Consider the following 14,989-nt stretch of genomic DNA (forward strand, 5'->3'; position numbering starts at 1 on the left):
ATGAGAATTATATGCTCATTAATATACCCAAAATAGTGCAAAAGGGGAGAAAAGAGCCGGGTCCCTTCTCCACCAGAGGACAATGCACAGCTCATCTGCATCGTCTGCATTCCTGAGAAGAGACTGCTCTCCTCCTCAGCATCTTCGTCCAGCTCAGCCATCCTCAACCCACTTAAGACACAGCTGGCTGTGACAATGTCTGTATCTTACATACTCTCCCCTTGACTCTAGACTATGTAGAGAAGGAAACACGCTTAACCAAAAAAACAAGGCAAACTCACATCGTTGCGTAGATCATAAGCATGCTTGGCATGGAGAATCTCAGGAGTGTCCCAAACATAGCAACCAATGCCTTTCAGCCAGTTGAGGTCATCCTTGTACACAATCTAGAAGATTGCAACAGATAGAGGGGATCAGGAAGCTAAAATTTGACTGTAACTTTAACACCAAAGACGTGGATGCCCCTTAGACCCGGGATGACTTTATGGAATGAAAAGTAAGACGTTATACAACAAGGCCAAGGGTGTCCTGGAGACATCGGCACGCAGAGCCCTGCTTCCAGGGACAGCTCTGAATTCCAGGCAGACACACGGGTATATAGGAAAGTGATGCTGGGAGAGGGCTGAGGTGGAGAAACAGGTGAGTCTGTCTCTCTTCAGGGTGGGCGCTTGGGGCTGGGTAAGGGGGAACCTTCATAAGAATGGGCTTACGTCGCTGATCTGGTCTGTGACCTTCCTGACGTGGCTGTTGACTTGCAAGTCGGGGTGGCAGATCCACTCATGGAGGTGTAGGCGGTAGTCTATCTCGCTGACTTTCTTCTGAGTATCCTTAGCGGTAACCATCTCTACCATGTCAGGCACTATGTGGACTTTCATCTTGTTCTTCTCATAAACTGACCTGTACAGGCGCTGTGAAGACCATAACATGCCAATTACACGGGGAATTATGCAAGGAATCATGGCGGTACGTGCCTTTTGTAGATGCCAGAGCAGTCAGGGTAGCCAACTCGCAGCAATCAGTTGGGGGAAGGATGGGGACTGGAAGTTTCTAACACTTTCTAGAGATTCATGGGGTGGGGAGAAGCAGCATGGGCTAAAATAACGCTTAGCGTCTTCACATGTGCACAATCAGTGCCATATGTGCTGCTGAATAGAACACATTCTGATTTATAGGATGTGGCTGTATCCCTTGGCTTCAATTTGAAGTCAGCCTTTGGATCACTTACATCAATGTTAAACTTGCCAACTCGGAGGCACCGAGCTGTGTTCGGATCATCCTCAACACTTTTGGGTAAAGTATAAAGAGCTTTGAATTTTTCATATTCTTCCCGATATTTGATCTAAAGAGAGAAAAGACAAAGAGAGAAACATAGTTTTGGTAAGCAATTGATGCATTTTGTTAAAGGAGCATGAGACTTCATAACAGGACCCGACTCTGAGATTGGCCACCTCGGGGCCACCACTTCCCAAGCTCATTTCCTTGTCTGTGCAGAGGCAGAGGTGGCATTGGAACCTGCCACAGGATTGCCCTGGGGATTAGATCAGACTACACATAAAAGTCCTTTAGGGACCATTTTTAAAACTCCCATAGTAATACTAGTACTCCAACTGTAACTACAACTAATTCTAAAGATCATATAATTTTAAAATAATCTCTTTTGTGATACTGGCTTTGTTTTTCTTAACCATAAATGAAAGATGAAAAATGTGCTCAGGAATTTCTTTGTTTTTAATAACTGACAAGCCTGATGCTTAAGAGACTCAATACTTGAATTTCAGTTTCTACAAGGTTTTCCAAAAACACAGTGCAACTAACTTCTGTGGGAAAACCAACGTCTAGTTCTTAAGCCATACTGCCTATTAATTAATGCTCCATGATTTCATGAATTAGGAGGTAAGGGATCCAGTCTCTTAGCACATGATGAAATAATAATTCTCTCACAACTCAGAGGACCACATCTCAGTAATAAAAAAGAAAAAGGAAAAAGAAAAAAGACAGAGACAGACAGACAGACAGACAGGAGTTTTCATGTCAGAATTCCAATTAAGCCAAGCCCTTCACTGACTGGAAACCAAACAAAATTCCCATCAGAATTTTCCAGAACATTCACATGGTCCTTATGTTTAAGCCATTCCTCAGTTATAAAGAAGATAGCAAAGACATCTTTTTAAACTAAAATTGGAATCCTTCTTTAAAAAATTAATTCTCTGATACAGACTTGTGGTTGCCAAGGGGGCGGAGGGCAGCAAGGGATAGACTGGGATTTCAAAATTGTAGAATAGATAAACAAGATTATACTGTACAGCACAGGGAAATTTACACAAAATGTTATGGTAGCTCACAGAGAAAAAAATGTGACAATGAGTGTGTATATGTCCATGTATGACTGAAAAATTGTGCTGAACACTGGAATTTGACACAACATTGTAAAATGATTATAAATCAATAAAAAATGTTAAAAAAATTCATTTCTCTGGTCCAATTTTGTTCCAAGAATGATTTGCTGAGAGAATCCTGCCTCTGTGACTTTTTTCACAACTAAAAGAAAACCTTTTGTTGAGCTTTCTGAATTCTATCTACAAAAATTCTCTTCCCAAATGAAAAGTTTGCTCCTTTGGGCTAGTCTGTTTGCAATCTTCTAAACAGAGTTGGGTCTGGGAAAAATTATACATATTTAGTTTTCCCCCTGGGTAAAAAAATTCAAGTAATTCCTTATCTTGTCTAACAAAGTCTTTTTCAAAACTATGACTCTCTAGGCCCACCAGAGGGTAGTGAAATCAATTTCCTGGGTCACTAGCACTTAAGTGAAGGAAATTGAAAAATCAGGAGTGCATTGTCTTCAGTGTAGCAGTAAGTTCTCTTCTGTAAAATAGTGATGTCCAAAGGAATTCACAAAACTTCAGTTGTCTGTGTGTGTGTGTGGATTTGCAATACAAAATAAATTTCTAATAGAGGTCAAGTTTCTGAAAGAGAACTAGGCTTATCAGAACTGCTACGAAGGTTATAGGTAATTTTATAATAAAAGATTTTTACAGAAGAATCTTTTAGGCATAAAGGGTTAGAAGTGATAAGACTATCTGAACAGCTCGTGTGATTTAGGATTCTTTTAAAAACAATTATGTCTATACTTAAGAAAAGTTCTGCTTTAAAAGATAAAATTTCAAAAAATTTTTAAATTTTTGTATTTCATAAAGATGACTATTTACTTTTCAATCATGTATTTGGGGCTGAGTGTAATAGTTATCACATTCACTGGTTTATTTTTATACCAAAGCCCAAATCATTCTATTGAAAAAGAGTCTACTTTCAATGGTATATTATGTCCTCCTTCTATTCCTGCTTTTGGCTAAAACAGAGTATCCATCCATGTCATTCACAGGCAGGCAGCCTAAAGGTTCACACCTGTGTCTTTCATGGAAGTGTCTGTGACTCTTTCTGGACCTCAGGGCCCTGGAGAGGAATTGTAAGCCCACAGCCCTTGTGGGGAGTAAGCACCTGGAATTAGTCGCTGGTGTGCCCCTTTGGGAGTGCTAGGGGATACTTTTGGCAACATAGGGATCAGCCAGAAAAATTCTGGGTGTGGAGAGCAGGGAAGGCAAAAGGTGGCGGGAAGACTACCACACTGGTACTCAACTTACGTGGCTGGCCAGATGCTTCTGGTTCTTGGCGTGTGTCAGGGACATGGTGTTGGAAGGCAGGATGTAGCTGGTGGCTTTCACTTTATCCCAGGCCTCCTTGTACAGGTTCTGTAGGGGTTAGAAATCTGCTTGTGAATATAGAAACAACCTGGCCAGCTTCTGAGCAGCAGAATTTTCCTGTTTCTGTCCTTCTCAGATACTCCCTAACAACCTCCGGATCTTCTCACTCTGCAGGGTCGAAGAACTCCTAAGGGAAGAACTGGCTTAAGGCCATGACCATAATTTCAGAGTCCATTATTTTGTTCTCCACCATAGCGCTTATCGCAGTTTGACAGTATCGGAGGTTTCGATGCCATATTCATTTCTCTATAGGTCTAGAGGATGAAAACCACTAACATTAAAAATGTATATATTTACGTTTTCCTACTTTTATGTGGCAAGTGAGAGCTCAAAAAATGTTTCCACTTCTAGGTATTTATTTATCCAGGAGAAATAAAAAGTAATGCACACACAAAAACCCATATGCAAATGTGCTTGGCAGCTTTATTCATAATTGTTGAAAACTAGAAACTCAGATGTCCTTCAGCTGTGAATGGAAAAACAAACTGTGGTTTGGAATACCGTTTCTCTATAAAAAGAATAAACTACTGATGTAGGCACAAATGTGCATAATACATAAATGCATTTTGCTAAGAGAAAGAAGCCAGGCCTAATGGCACATACTATATAATTCCATTTACATGTCATTCTGGAAAAGGTAAAACTATAGAAACAGAAAACAGCTCTGTGGATGCCAGAAGAGAGGAGAGGGGCAGCGAGGGGGAAATTTGGAGGTGATACGGAATTTTTCTGTATCTTGACTGTCATGGTGAATACATGACTCTATACATTTGTTAAAAGACATAGTATTACATACCATGAAGAGTGAAATTTACTGTATGCAAATTAAAACAAACAACCAGGGAATCAACCAGAATGGGGAGGGGATTAAAATGGAATGCACAATGTAACAAATAAATCTAAATATTTTACAAATGCATGAAAAGACTACAGTGAAGGAAGCAGCGAAGAAAACAACTGTTTTAAGTTATTTTGGAAGATGGTATTTTGCCTGGACACTCTAAGGCTATGGACAAAAATAACTGTTCACAAAATACTGCACTCTAGTCAGTAAATTTTTTCTCACAGGAGTATGTGTTAGAAATTCTGAAAATACTTTATGTGCATACAAGTGTTGCACAAATAAGTAAATATATAATAGGATAATGAGACCAAGCTTTTTACTGGAAAGGAAGTAGAAAGTTACAAGTTGGAAAAATAAATTACCAATAAGGAAAGGGTGAAGGCCAGAATGAATCCTGTGGTGCTGAATTGCATTGGCGGTATCAGTATGAACTTTTGGTTTTAAAATATAGATACGGTTAGACAAGTAATAGAAACAAAAACAGATATGGATGCATACAGTGAATACATGGGTTAGTACACACAGACATATTTCTAAGCTCTGTCCACTTAAAGGACCTAGTAGCAACGACATCCCAAGAGCAAGGAGCACACCTAGCACTTAGCTCTTGGTTTGAAATGCCATTCTCCAATAAAGTAAACCAGGACTCCTTGGGGAGGTGGCTGATTCTAGGTCTGGAATAGGGGAAATACAAGATGAGCCTGGAGCATCTTGTGGTGCCAAGAAGTGAGGAAGTGCTCAAACCCCACAATATGAGGGCATACCAAAGGGACACAGGAGCCACCCTGAAGGAGCTCCCAATAGCCAAAGCTGAAACAATTTGAGCAACAAAGTAAATAACAATAGCATTAGACTCTCTCTCATAGAATAAAATAAATACCCATGAGCCTATGCTTTTATAAATAAGTAATAGGCAAACCAACAATGGAGGAGGAACAGCTATTCCTTATGGAAGAATTTCAATTAATAAATGTGGAAGGATTGAGGGAAACAGAAAATCACTAGTAGGCATATCCCACAGCAATAATTATTGCAGGTAGGATCTATCACTGGAGGCTAAAACATATGAAAGAAAGATGGAGGAGAAACAGGATATTTGCATAATCCCAAAGGATCTTCTCCAAGATATTTATTAATAAGAAAGGTAAAGTAGTAACTTTACTGTGGAGAATCTCAGCAGACAGCAACCTGCACCAAGCGATGAAGGTCAACCTCACCAGTTACTGACATCATGTACCACCTGCTGTGATGTGCTGAGAAGGGCACATCACTTCTGAGTTATTCTTGCCAGAGGCATACCTTTAATTTAATCACGAGAGAACATCAGATAAACCCAAACTGGGAAACATGCTACACAATAACTGGCCAGTATTCTTCAAAAGTGTCAAGATCAGGAAAAGACAAGGAAAAACTGAGAAATTACCAGATTGGAAGAGACTAAAGATTATGCCAACCAGATGCAGTGTGGGATCCTGGACTGGCATCTGGCACAGAAACGCACATTAGTGGAAAAACTGCTGAAATCTGGACAAAGTCTATAATTAACACTGTAACAATGTTTAATGTGATTTCTTAGTTTTGGTAGTTGTACTACCAAGGAAAGTATGCAGGAATTCTTTGTACCATTTTTGCAATTTTTCTGCAAATCTAAAATTATTTCAAAATAAAGTTTTAAGATGTTTGTTGAATTAACCAGTGTAGAGGAGAACAAATGAGTGCCTTTGTTGCTCTGGCCACAGGAGAAGCCAGGAAAAACAAGTTCAGGGTCAATAAAGAATAGCTCCAACAGTACCTGTTTGCAATAAAGGAGTTGCTGAATTTGACTCAACTGCATGAAATAGCGCACTATTCAAACTGGGGCTTATTCGATTGTAACTAAGAGGACTTAGGAAAGAAAGTAGAAGTTTAGCAGTCTAGGAAAAGGATTGGAAAAACCTTCGAGGTAAGGATGCCTGTCCCTTTTATTCTCTTACTGTCTCTTAAAAGGTTGAAAAACTCAAATACAGAGAAAAGAATAAGAACTCAACTCACACTGCTATAAATGTCCTTCAGATTCTTGATTCTGTCATAATCCACTGTTTCTAGAACTGTTGTATATTTGTCTTTTATCTTATGATAATTTTCTTTATATTTCACCTACAGACAAAAAGGGATAGGTTACTCTTTTTTGTTTGAAAATATGTAAAGACAGTAACGCTCGTCCAGGAAGAGAAGTACGAGGAAGACGCACCTCGCTGGCATTAATGCCGCTTTGAAGAGCAGTCACGTAAAGCGGTGTATCTGTGACCAGGTTATAATTTTGTAGATTTTCTTTCCCTGCTGCCGTGTATTGTATCTGTGAAGAAAAAGAAAAGTCACTGAAAATGGTAAGACACAGGTCTGCCATCAGCTTTAGCTGTTTGTGCCAACTTAGCAGTGCTTTCATTTCTGGGTTTCTGCTCTCATCCTAAGAAAGAGGCTACGGTTGTACAGTCCCGCAGACTGTGAATGGCTGTAAACTAACAGTTTCTCTTGACCAACAGTGGGATCTGGGTCTTTGCCAGGTCCCTTCTTCGTTCTGTCTTTTCCATGCCTGTAGTCCATCTCTGACAGCAGCCCCTCAGTGTCAACATTCCATTTGTCTGCCCTTTCAGAGCTGAATTTCTGCTGGGGAATTTTCCAAATATCTATGCTTTACTTCAAAATCTAACTACTTCTGGTCAAAGTATGCCTTTACATATAACTTGCTGTTATAAACTGCCTATGCCTTAAACCACAGCAGAGACTCTAACTGAGGAAGGCTGGCACCAGAGCAGGCCACCAGGCAAGGTTTTATTGGGCAGGGGCCTTTGGTTCCCTTGGATCATTCACTGTCAACGCCGCTCTCTCCGCCTGGGCACGGGGCAGCCCTGCTATCCCCCCACTGAGAGCACCATGGAGTCCATCAATCCACAGAGAGCCAGTCCTTCTAGGAAGACGGCTGACCTGGCTCTGGAGGTCATATGATTTCTTGGCGTGGAGGATCTGGGGTGTATCCCAAACATAGCATCCAATGCCTTTCAGCCAATTCAGGTCATTTTTATACACGTTCTGCAGGAAAGAAGGAACAGTGAAAGGTGACAGGTACTAACTGAACATACAACTGAGCATTTGATAATTTCCTATTTGCCTGTGGCTGTGCTTAGTACTGAGTGGTCATAGGGTGGGTTTCTCAGCGGCTGGAGGTTCTTTAATGCCATGGCCTGAAGAAGTTTAGGAGGAGAGCAATAGCTCCGTTTAGTCTAGTGTTAAAGAGATTAAATATTTAAACAGGTGTCTTTGCTCCAAGAGGATGCTTACACCGAAAATGGTTACTTGTGCCACTTTGTACTGAAAAGCAGCAGGGTTTAGGGAGCATGGGAGCTCCAGGCAGGGCTGGGTGAAGCCTGCCATTTGGTCAACTGCAGAAAGGACATCATACCTCACTCAAGATCTCCTGGGCATTTCGGGCCCGAATGACATTGGGTTCTTCTGGAAGGGACGTCCACTGGTGGAAGTAGTGTCGGTACTCCAGGTCACTGAGGATGTACTGGCACCTTTTAGCCAGCACGTGATTCATCATATCAATGGGGATGTGAACATTTGCTTTGGTGTCCTCATACTGTCTTCTGTAGTTCAACTAAAGAATAATGTATTTTAAAAACAAAAATAAGAAAGGAATTAAATGTAAATTATTCTGATCAAATCTCTTTTAGAGTCTTGTTTTCAATATAGAAAACACTTTAGAAAATACTAAGTTTAAAAAAATGATACTTTAACATAGTCTTCTTCTTTAAAAATTTCCCATCCTTATATAACAAAGAGTAAAGAAAACAAAGGTTTTCTCTTTTTTGCAAATACAGAGCCCTCACTGAGTTTGATAGTAGGGAAGGGAGGCAAAGGGTGAAGACTCATAGATGTTAAAGGTGCACGAGGCTAACTGGCAGGGGTGGGGGAAAGTCAAGACTGGTTCATTCCTCACCCTCCCATCCCTCAGCTAATCTTGAACCATAAATAGGCAGACTGATAATGCAAATCCTCTGTTAAAGTGAACTTTGCTTACCACACTCCTCATCTTTTGGAAATCCAGACAGTGAACCACGCTGGGGAACTCACTGATTTCTTTTCCAGCCAGGTAGTGACCCTTCAGCTTCTCATATGTCTCTTTGTATTTAAGCTGTGAAGTAAGGTACAACATTGAGAATCAGCGGGGTTTTCTATCCAGCCCCCTTGGGACCCCTTAAAGACTCTCAAACCCCTGAAAGGAAAAAGACCTACTGACCTCACTGTTCACAAAGTCGGCATGCTTGGCTCCAACAATGGGAATGTATCGTTCGTCCAAGGTATAGCCATAGGCCTTGGTTCCCTCCCACGCCCCTTTATACAGTATCTAGGACAAAGAAATAAGTATCAACAAAAGTTTGCTTTCAACTTCTTTCAGATGCCACTCAAAAGAAAGTGGCAAACTCAAGGTAAAATATTTATGTTTAAAGGCAAAGCTTATATCTTCATTTATAGCCATTACTGTGCCTATCTAAGAATAGAGCAGTCTTTTGGCTTGTGGCAGATTAAATCTACAGGCTCTGAGGAACTTTCTAACAGAGTTTAACTATGTTTAAAGTTCTCATAAAAGTGAAAACAAATTTGCACACAGGGAGAGAATCATCAAAGATTGTTTCCCATTGGGCATACACACATATTCACCCTTTAGATTCGCTGAATTAAAATCTGAAGGGCGAGTCCTCCAGTTGTTGGCTGGAGATATTTGTACATGATTGCTAAAGAGGGACCAGCCTTTCCTCTCTTCTCTGTGTTGGGAGTTGGCTCAGTCCAACGTGCACTCAGAGCTGGTATAGCGCTTGCTATGTTATTGTCTGTTTCTGTGAAATGTCCCTCTCGCTTGCAGGGGCTCCTGAAGGACTTGTCTCATTGATCATTAGCTCCTCAGTGCCTCCCACAGTGCCTGGAATATCACAGGGGCTCAAAAAATGCCAGTTGGGTAAACACTAGTCCCGAAATAACATGCTACTTCCAATAAACAAGACTAAATACAACAAAAATAATAGCTCTCCTTATAAGTTCAGTTCACAAAATCAGCAAAGAGCGTGAATACTGACAAGTGCTTAAAATTAGGAACATTGCTGTACATCACATAAAGTGGAACTTACGGTGCTGTAGAGTTTTCCCATGTCTTTGGAGTGGGTGATATATGGTGTATCTGGAGAAAATATATACTTGCCCTTTATTAATTTATTAAATGTTTCTTTATATTTTACCTAAGGAGAGAGAACAAAATAAAACCTTTGATTACTCTAAATGTATATTTAAAGTTTCATAAGACTTTACCTAGGAATATAATAATCGGTCTACATTTAGAGATTAACCAACTGCTTAAATTTCATTATATGATATATCATTTATATTATAACTAATATAATGGAATATTTTGAACAATAATATATTTTTGAAAAGTGGGTACAGTATGTCACTTACTAGTGACTTCTAAAATATCCTGCCCCAGAGGTTATCTTATAATTTATTTCCATTTTCTGACAAGCAATTATCTGGAGTTAAGCAAGTTTGTTCAACAACAGACAACTAAATCCCCAGTCTCTGTACCTCATCATACACAAAGCAAACTTACATCACTTTGGTTGACTGCATTAATCTTGGCCAAAACAATTTCTGGAGGATCTACCACACTTGTAAAGTTAGGATAGTTGGCAAGAGCATCTTTCTTATATTTTATCTGCAAAGAAATGGAGACGATTGAGGCAGGTGTTCCCCTTCCCATCCCCGCACAGCAGGTGAGGAGCCAGGCTTTACGTAAGAAAGGCTTTGGGTACCTGATTCACCATTTCCTGGTTCTTGGTAACCCTCACATGGTCCACAGAATCCAGAGGGATCCAGCCAATGCCTCGGAGCCACTCCAGGTCTGATTTGTAGATATTCTGAGAGCAAGGGAACAAGAAGTATAAATGACTCAGACACAGGATGACAGACAGGTTAGAAATAATTTTTTTCAGAAGCTTTTTAAGGCTTTCTCTCTACTGGCTGTCATCTCAGTGATTCAGTCATGGTGAAATCTATACACCCGAGAAGTACTGCTTGAGCCTGTTACTATGAGTGAGGAACTATGCAAGGTGACTTGAGGGATAAGTATAAAGAAGGCATCTAAGTGTAGAGAGAAGTTATTTACAAAATGGAAAGTATAAGTGCTGTGAGAGCAAGACCGCTCAAATGCTGTCAGAGTTAAGGGTAGCAAACAGTTATTTTCAGCTCTGAGCATAAGAAAAGGTTTTACCAAGGAAGTTATAGTTTTAGATGGACTTGGTATATATAGTTATGTAGAAGTACGTGGGGCATTTAGACTAAATAAAGGAAATTACACAAGTAAATGCTCATGTATTGTAGGGCAGGGGGAGACATCCCTCCAACAAAGCCTGTCTCTACCCTTCCCCGTCCTCAATTCCTGGCTTTTCTCAGGCCACCCCACACGAAATGAAGAGGAGTTGCTAATCTGATTAAAGTTCCACAGTGGTCATCCTGCTGCAGTGACCAGTGAGGTGGGATGTTCAAGTTCAGCCCCTGTGCTGTAGGCAGTCCATGACTTCCCGTTCCTGTTTCAGTCATGATGAGATGACCCCAGCAGGGTTAGTTCCTTGGTGCACTGGAGCATCACCTTGATGCACTGTGCTTCTGCTCCCTACAGACTGCTGGTGGCAGGCTGAGATCCTGGTCCAGGCTTCAGTGGGAGGTGGCCTGAGATATATTCTCTATCTCAGGTTTACCAAACCTCTGCGTAAGGGATTCTGGGCCCTCATGTAGCTCATCAGTCCTTTGTGTCCACTTTGATTCATTGCAAGCAACTCCTTCACAAATGCTTTGAGGAATGAGATGCTTGGCAAAGCAAGAATGGGGCATTCCCAGGTCCTTGACTATACTATCATCAACATTGTCAAAATTCCAAATCAATCTCAGTTCCCACCCAAGCCAATTATTATTTTAAATCATTGATAATTTTCCATGCAAATGTGAGGAGTTGTTGATGGCAGAGATGGTACAAAAGCAGCAGATTTTTAAAAAATAGACTGAAAGTTATTCAGAAATGCACACTCAGTAGGCAAAGCTGTCCATCACTGCTCCCAGCCTTTCTCTACTTCATATCCAGCCTCAATTCCCTTCTGGGAATAAACTAAATATTTGTGGTTCCAAATTCCAAAGACTGGTGGCTCCAGGATGCTGCTTATAATTCTCAGAGGATATCATGCATTCCTACATAATTAAGAAACAAAAATCACTTACATCACTCTGTAGGTCATAGGCCTTCCTTGCCTGAATAACATCATTCTGGTCAGGGTGACATATCCATTCGTGCAGGTAATGGCGGTAATCAATATCACTGACCAGGCTCTGTCCCTCCTTGGCTGCTACCACTGACACTATATCAGGAGGTATATTGACTTTGGCCTTTGTTTTATGATAGCTCTCTTTGTATAGTCTGTCATTCTGAATCTGGCCCGCATGCTCAAACCAAACCAGTTTAGGATCATCTCTCATCGTCGGAACACCAACATAATGACCTCTCTGCTTTACGTGGTCAGCTTTGTATTTCAGCTGGTGGGAGGAAGAACAAAGGTTCCATCAGCTTTGACAAGCACAGAAGGCAAGGGGGCTTGAAACATCAGCAAATTCAGTCTCCTAACTTTCTGTGTTACTCCCCCAATAAAAAATGTCAAAAGACATTGAAACAAATAGATAGGTATGAAGAAATATCAATTTAAAAGTAGAAAAATATACACTTATTTTCTAATTCTAGCAGTATTTTATTCGAAGGCCTAGAGATTTTAGGGAAGCAGAGAATAGAAGAAAAAAATAAAGAACTCAAGCAATAGTTTCTAAAGAAGCCAAGGGGGAAAAAAAAAAAAAGCCAAAAGCCCATGGGAAAAGGCCCAGAAGGGACCAGATCCTCCAATCATCCCCAAGCCCAGCTCGGCTTCCAGCCAACAAGGAACTGTCCATGGTGCTATGCCTTAACAACATAACTGGGTTCCTGCACAGGCCAGGTCCAGCCTTTGTGAAGAGCAGTTATATCAGAATAAATTACCTCGCTCTGAACATCACTAGAGTGATGGGCATGAACAAACGGCACAGCATCTGGAGGCAAAATGTAACCTGTGGCTTTTTGTTTCTCCCAGCTTTCCTTGTAGAGATACTAAAAGACAGAAAAAGCCACAACAAAGGGTTAAATCGAGGAGTCAGCATGGAGGGTAGGTCTCCTACAGTTACATTATGGTCTTCCATCCCCATACAAAGTGCCAGGCACTCAGATAAAAGCCATACCTGGTCCAGTATCCGAGCTGCCTCCTGGGCAGCGTGCAACTGTGGGGTTTCTGTGAGGGTGTATTTTGACTTGGTGTCATGCCATTCTTTTCGATATTTAATCTAGAAATGAGAGGCAAGCGGGTAAATTACTTGATGTTAAGAAAACCCTATGTTGTCCAAGCAAATGTCAGCATCAGTCATCTCAGTGTTAATAATCTGTATCTCAGACAATGGTTGCACACTGAGCATAAGCAGGTGGAGAAGCTCTGGACACGGCACCTTCCCAACTGAGCAAATTAGGATGATAGTCATGTACTTACATCATTTAGGATTTCTCCGCTTTGTTTTGCTGTTACATAATCAACTCTGTCATCAACAGGAGTAAAGTTGAGAGTCTCTATTTTTGTGCGATACTTTTTCTGTGGGAAAGAAATGATCTTTTAGACGGTCGTAGTCTCTGGTCCTGTGTGAGCTGAGAAAGGTAAGCTGCATGTAAGGATCCTTCTCTACTAGACACGTACAGTGCCATATTTCAATGACACCTTCTCGGCAACTTGGTTTTCTTCTTAGCATTTTGTTTTTTAACAAGTGGGTTGAATTCTTATGCTTTCCACATATTTTAAAGCAGCAGGTTTGCTTAGCTCCCCAAGTCATGTAGCGTATCATTAGGTGTATCCAATGCATTTTTCTTTTCAATTGGACAAACTTCTCTCAAGTATACTGCTATGGCTGACAAAAGAAGTTTTCCATTTATACAATTCCAAGCATCGGTGAGTGTGCTGGATATTATATTATGGATGTGGTCCCATAAAGCTATAGGGACAGTACAGGATTATTTGGCGGAAATGTACATCTGACTTAAATGACAGCAACTGAAATTGCAGGATTGCTGACAGGGAATGACTGCATTTTGGCTCATGTGTTTTTGTTCAGTCTCTTAGGAAATGTGCTGAATGGCACGATAAAATCTTAGAGTACCTCACTGAAGATATCTGCAGCATGTTTGGCATGATTGACGGAAACAGAATCATTTGGCATCCACCCGATCCCACGTAACCATTCCAAGTCAGCCTTGTAAATAGCCTGTGAAAACAAGACCAGGAAGAAGTCAGCTCCCCTAGTCACATTTATTCTATCCGTGGCCTGATGGAGAAATGCAATTTAAGAATAACACACTCAAGCAGCCAGACAAATAACAAAAGGAAATTAACTATGAGGCCAGGTGGTATGACAAACTGGGGGACATATTTGCTACTTAAAGGGAAGTAGCCTCAGTTCAGCTCCAGGTTATTCATGCCAAGGGGTAATGCATGTCCAGAGATGCATCCTCTGACTTTTCAATAGAAATGGGAAATCTCTGATTTATTTGCAAAATTACTTGATTTAAAAACCTTGGCAACTTAAGACATGGAAACAGCCTAAATGTCCAACAACAGATGACTGGATAAAGAAGATGTGGTATATTTATACAATGGACCACTACTCAGCCACAAAAAACGACAACATAACGCCATTTGCAGCAACATGGATGTTCCTGGAGAATGTCATTCTAAGTGAAGTAAGCCAGAAAGAGAAAGAAAAATACCATATGAGATCACTTATATGTGGAATCTAAAAAAAAAAAAAATGAACATAAATACAAAACAGAAACAGACTCATAGACATAGAATACAAACTTGTGGTTGCCAGGAGGGGTGGGAAGGGATAGACTGGGAATTCAAAACTTGTAGATACTGACAGGCATATGCAGAATAGATAAACAAGGTTATACGGTATAGCACAGGGAAATATATATAAGACGTTGTGGTAGCTCACAGCAAAAAAAAAAAATGTGACAATGAACATATGTATGTTCATGTATAACTGACAAATTGTGCTCTACACTGGAATTTGACACAATACCGTAAAATGACTATAACTTGATAAAAAAATGTTAAAAAAAAAACCTTGACAACTTAATTCAAAATTTTAAAATACTGTGTCAATGAAAACAGCCTATCTGGGCATACATTCTCTCCATGGACTGCCAATACTTTACTTACAATTTAAACCTCTGTGGCTACTT

General features: G+C 40.5%; 1 protein-coding gene and 1 pseudogene across 1 annotated transcript in view; one reads left to right on the plus strand and one right to left on the minus strand.

Annotated features, from left to right (window-relative positions):
* Positions 1–14,989, plus strand: part of LOC116663621 — a 544,445-nt pseudogene that overhangs the window by 151,112 nt on the left and 378,344 nt on the right.
* NEB (nebulin) overlaps positions 1–14,989 on the minus strand; it is a 226,036-nt gene that overhangs the window by 59,576 nt on the left and 151,471 nt on the right. Inside the window, 18 exon segments of the mRNA XM_032479425.1 lie at positions 282–386; positions 711–908; positions 1,226–1,339; positions 3,639–3,746; positions 6,634–6,738; positions 6,833–6,937; positions 7,567–7,671; positions 8,042–8,239; positions 8,663–8,776; positions 8,882–8,989; positions 9,768–9,875; positions 10,244–10,348; positions 10,446–10,550; positions 11,905–12,216; positions 12,707–12,814; positions 12,943–13,044; positions 13,245–13,343; positions 13,903–14,007. Coding sequence (XP_032335316.1) covers positions 282–386; positions 711–908; positions 1,226–1,339; positions 3,639–3,746; positions 6,634–6,738; positions 6,833–6,937; positions 7,567–7,671; positions 8,042–8,239; positions 8,663–8,776; positions 8,882–8,989; positions 9,768–9,875; positions 10,244–10,348; positions 10,446–10,550; positions 11,905–12,216; positions 12,707–12,814; positions 12,943–13,044; positions 13,245–13,343; positions 13,903–14,007 — 2,304 coding nt within the window.

Source organism: Camelus ferus, chromosome 5 (assembly GCF_009834535.1).
Source record: "Camelus ferus isolate YT-003-E chromosome 5, BCGSAC_Cfer_1.0, whole genome shotgun sequence".
Taxonomy (NCBI): Eukaryota; Metazoa; Chordata; class Mammalia; order Artiodactyla; family Camelidae; genus Camelus; species Camelus ferus.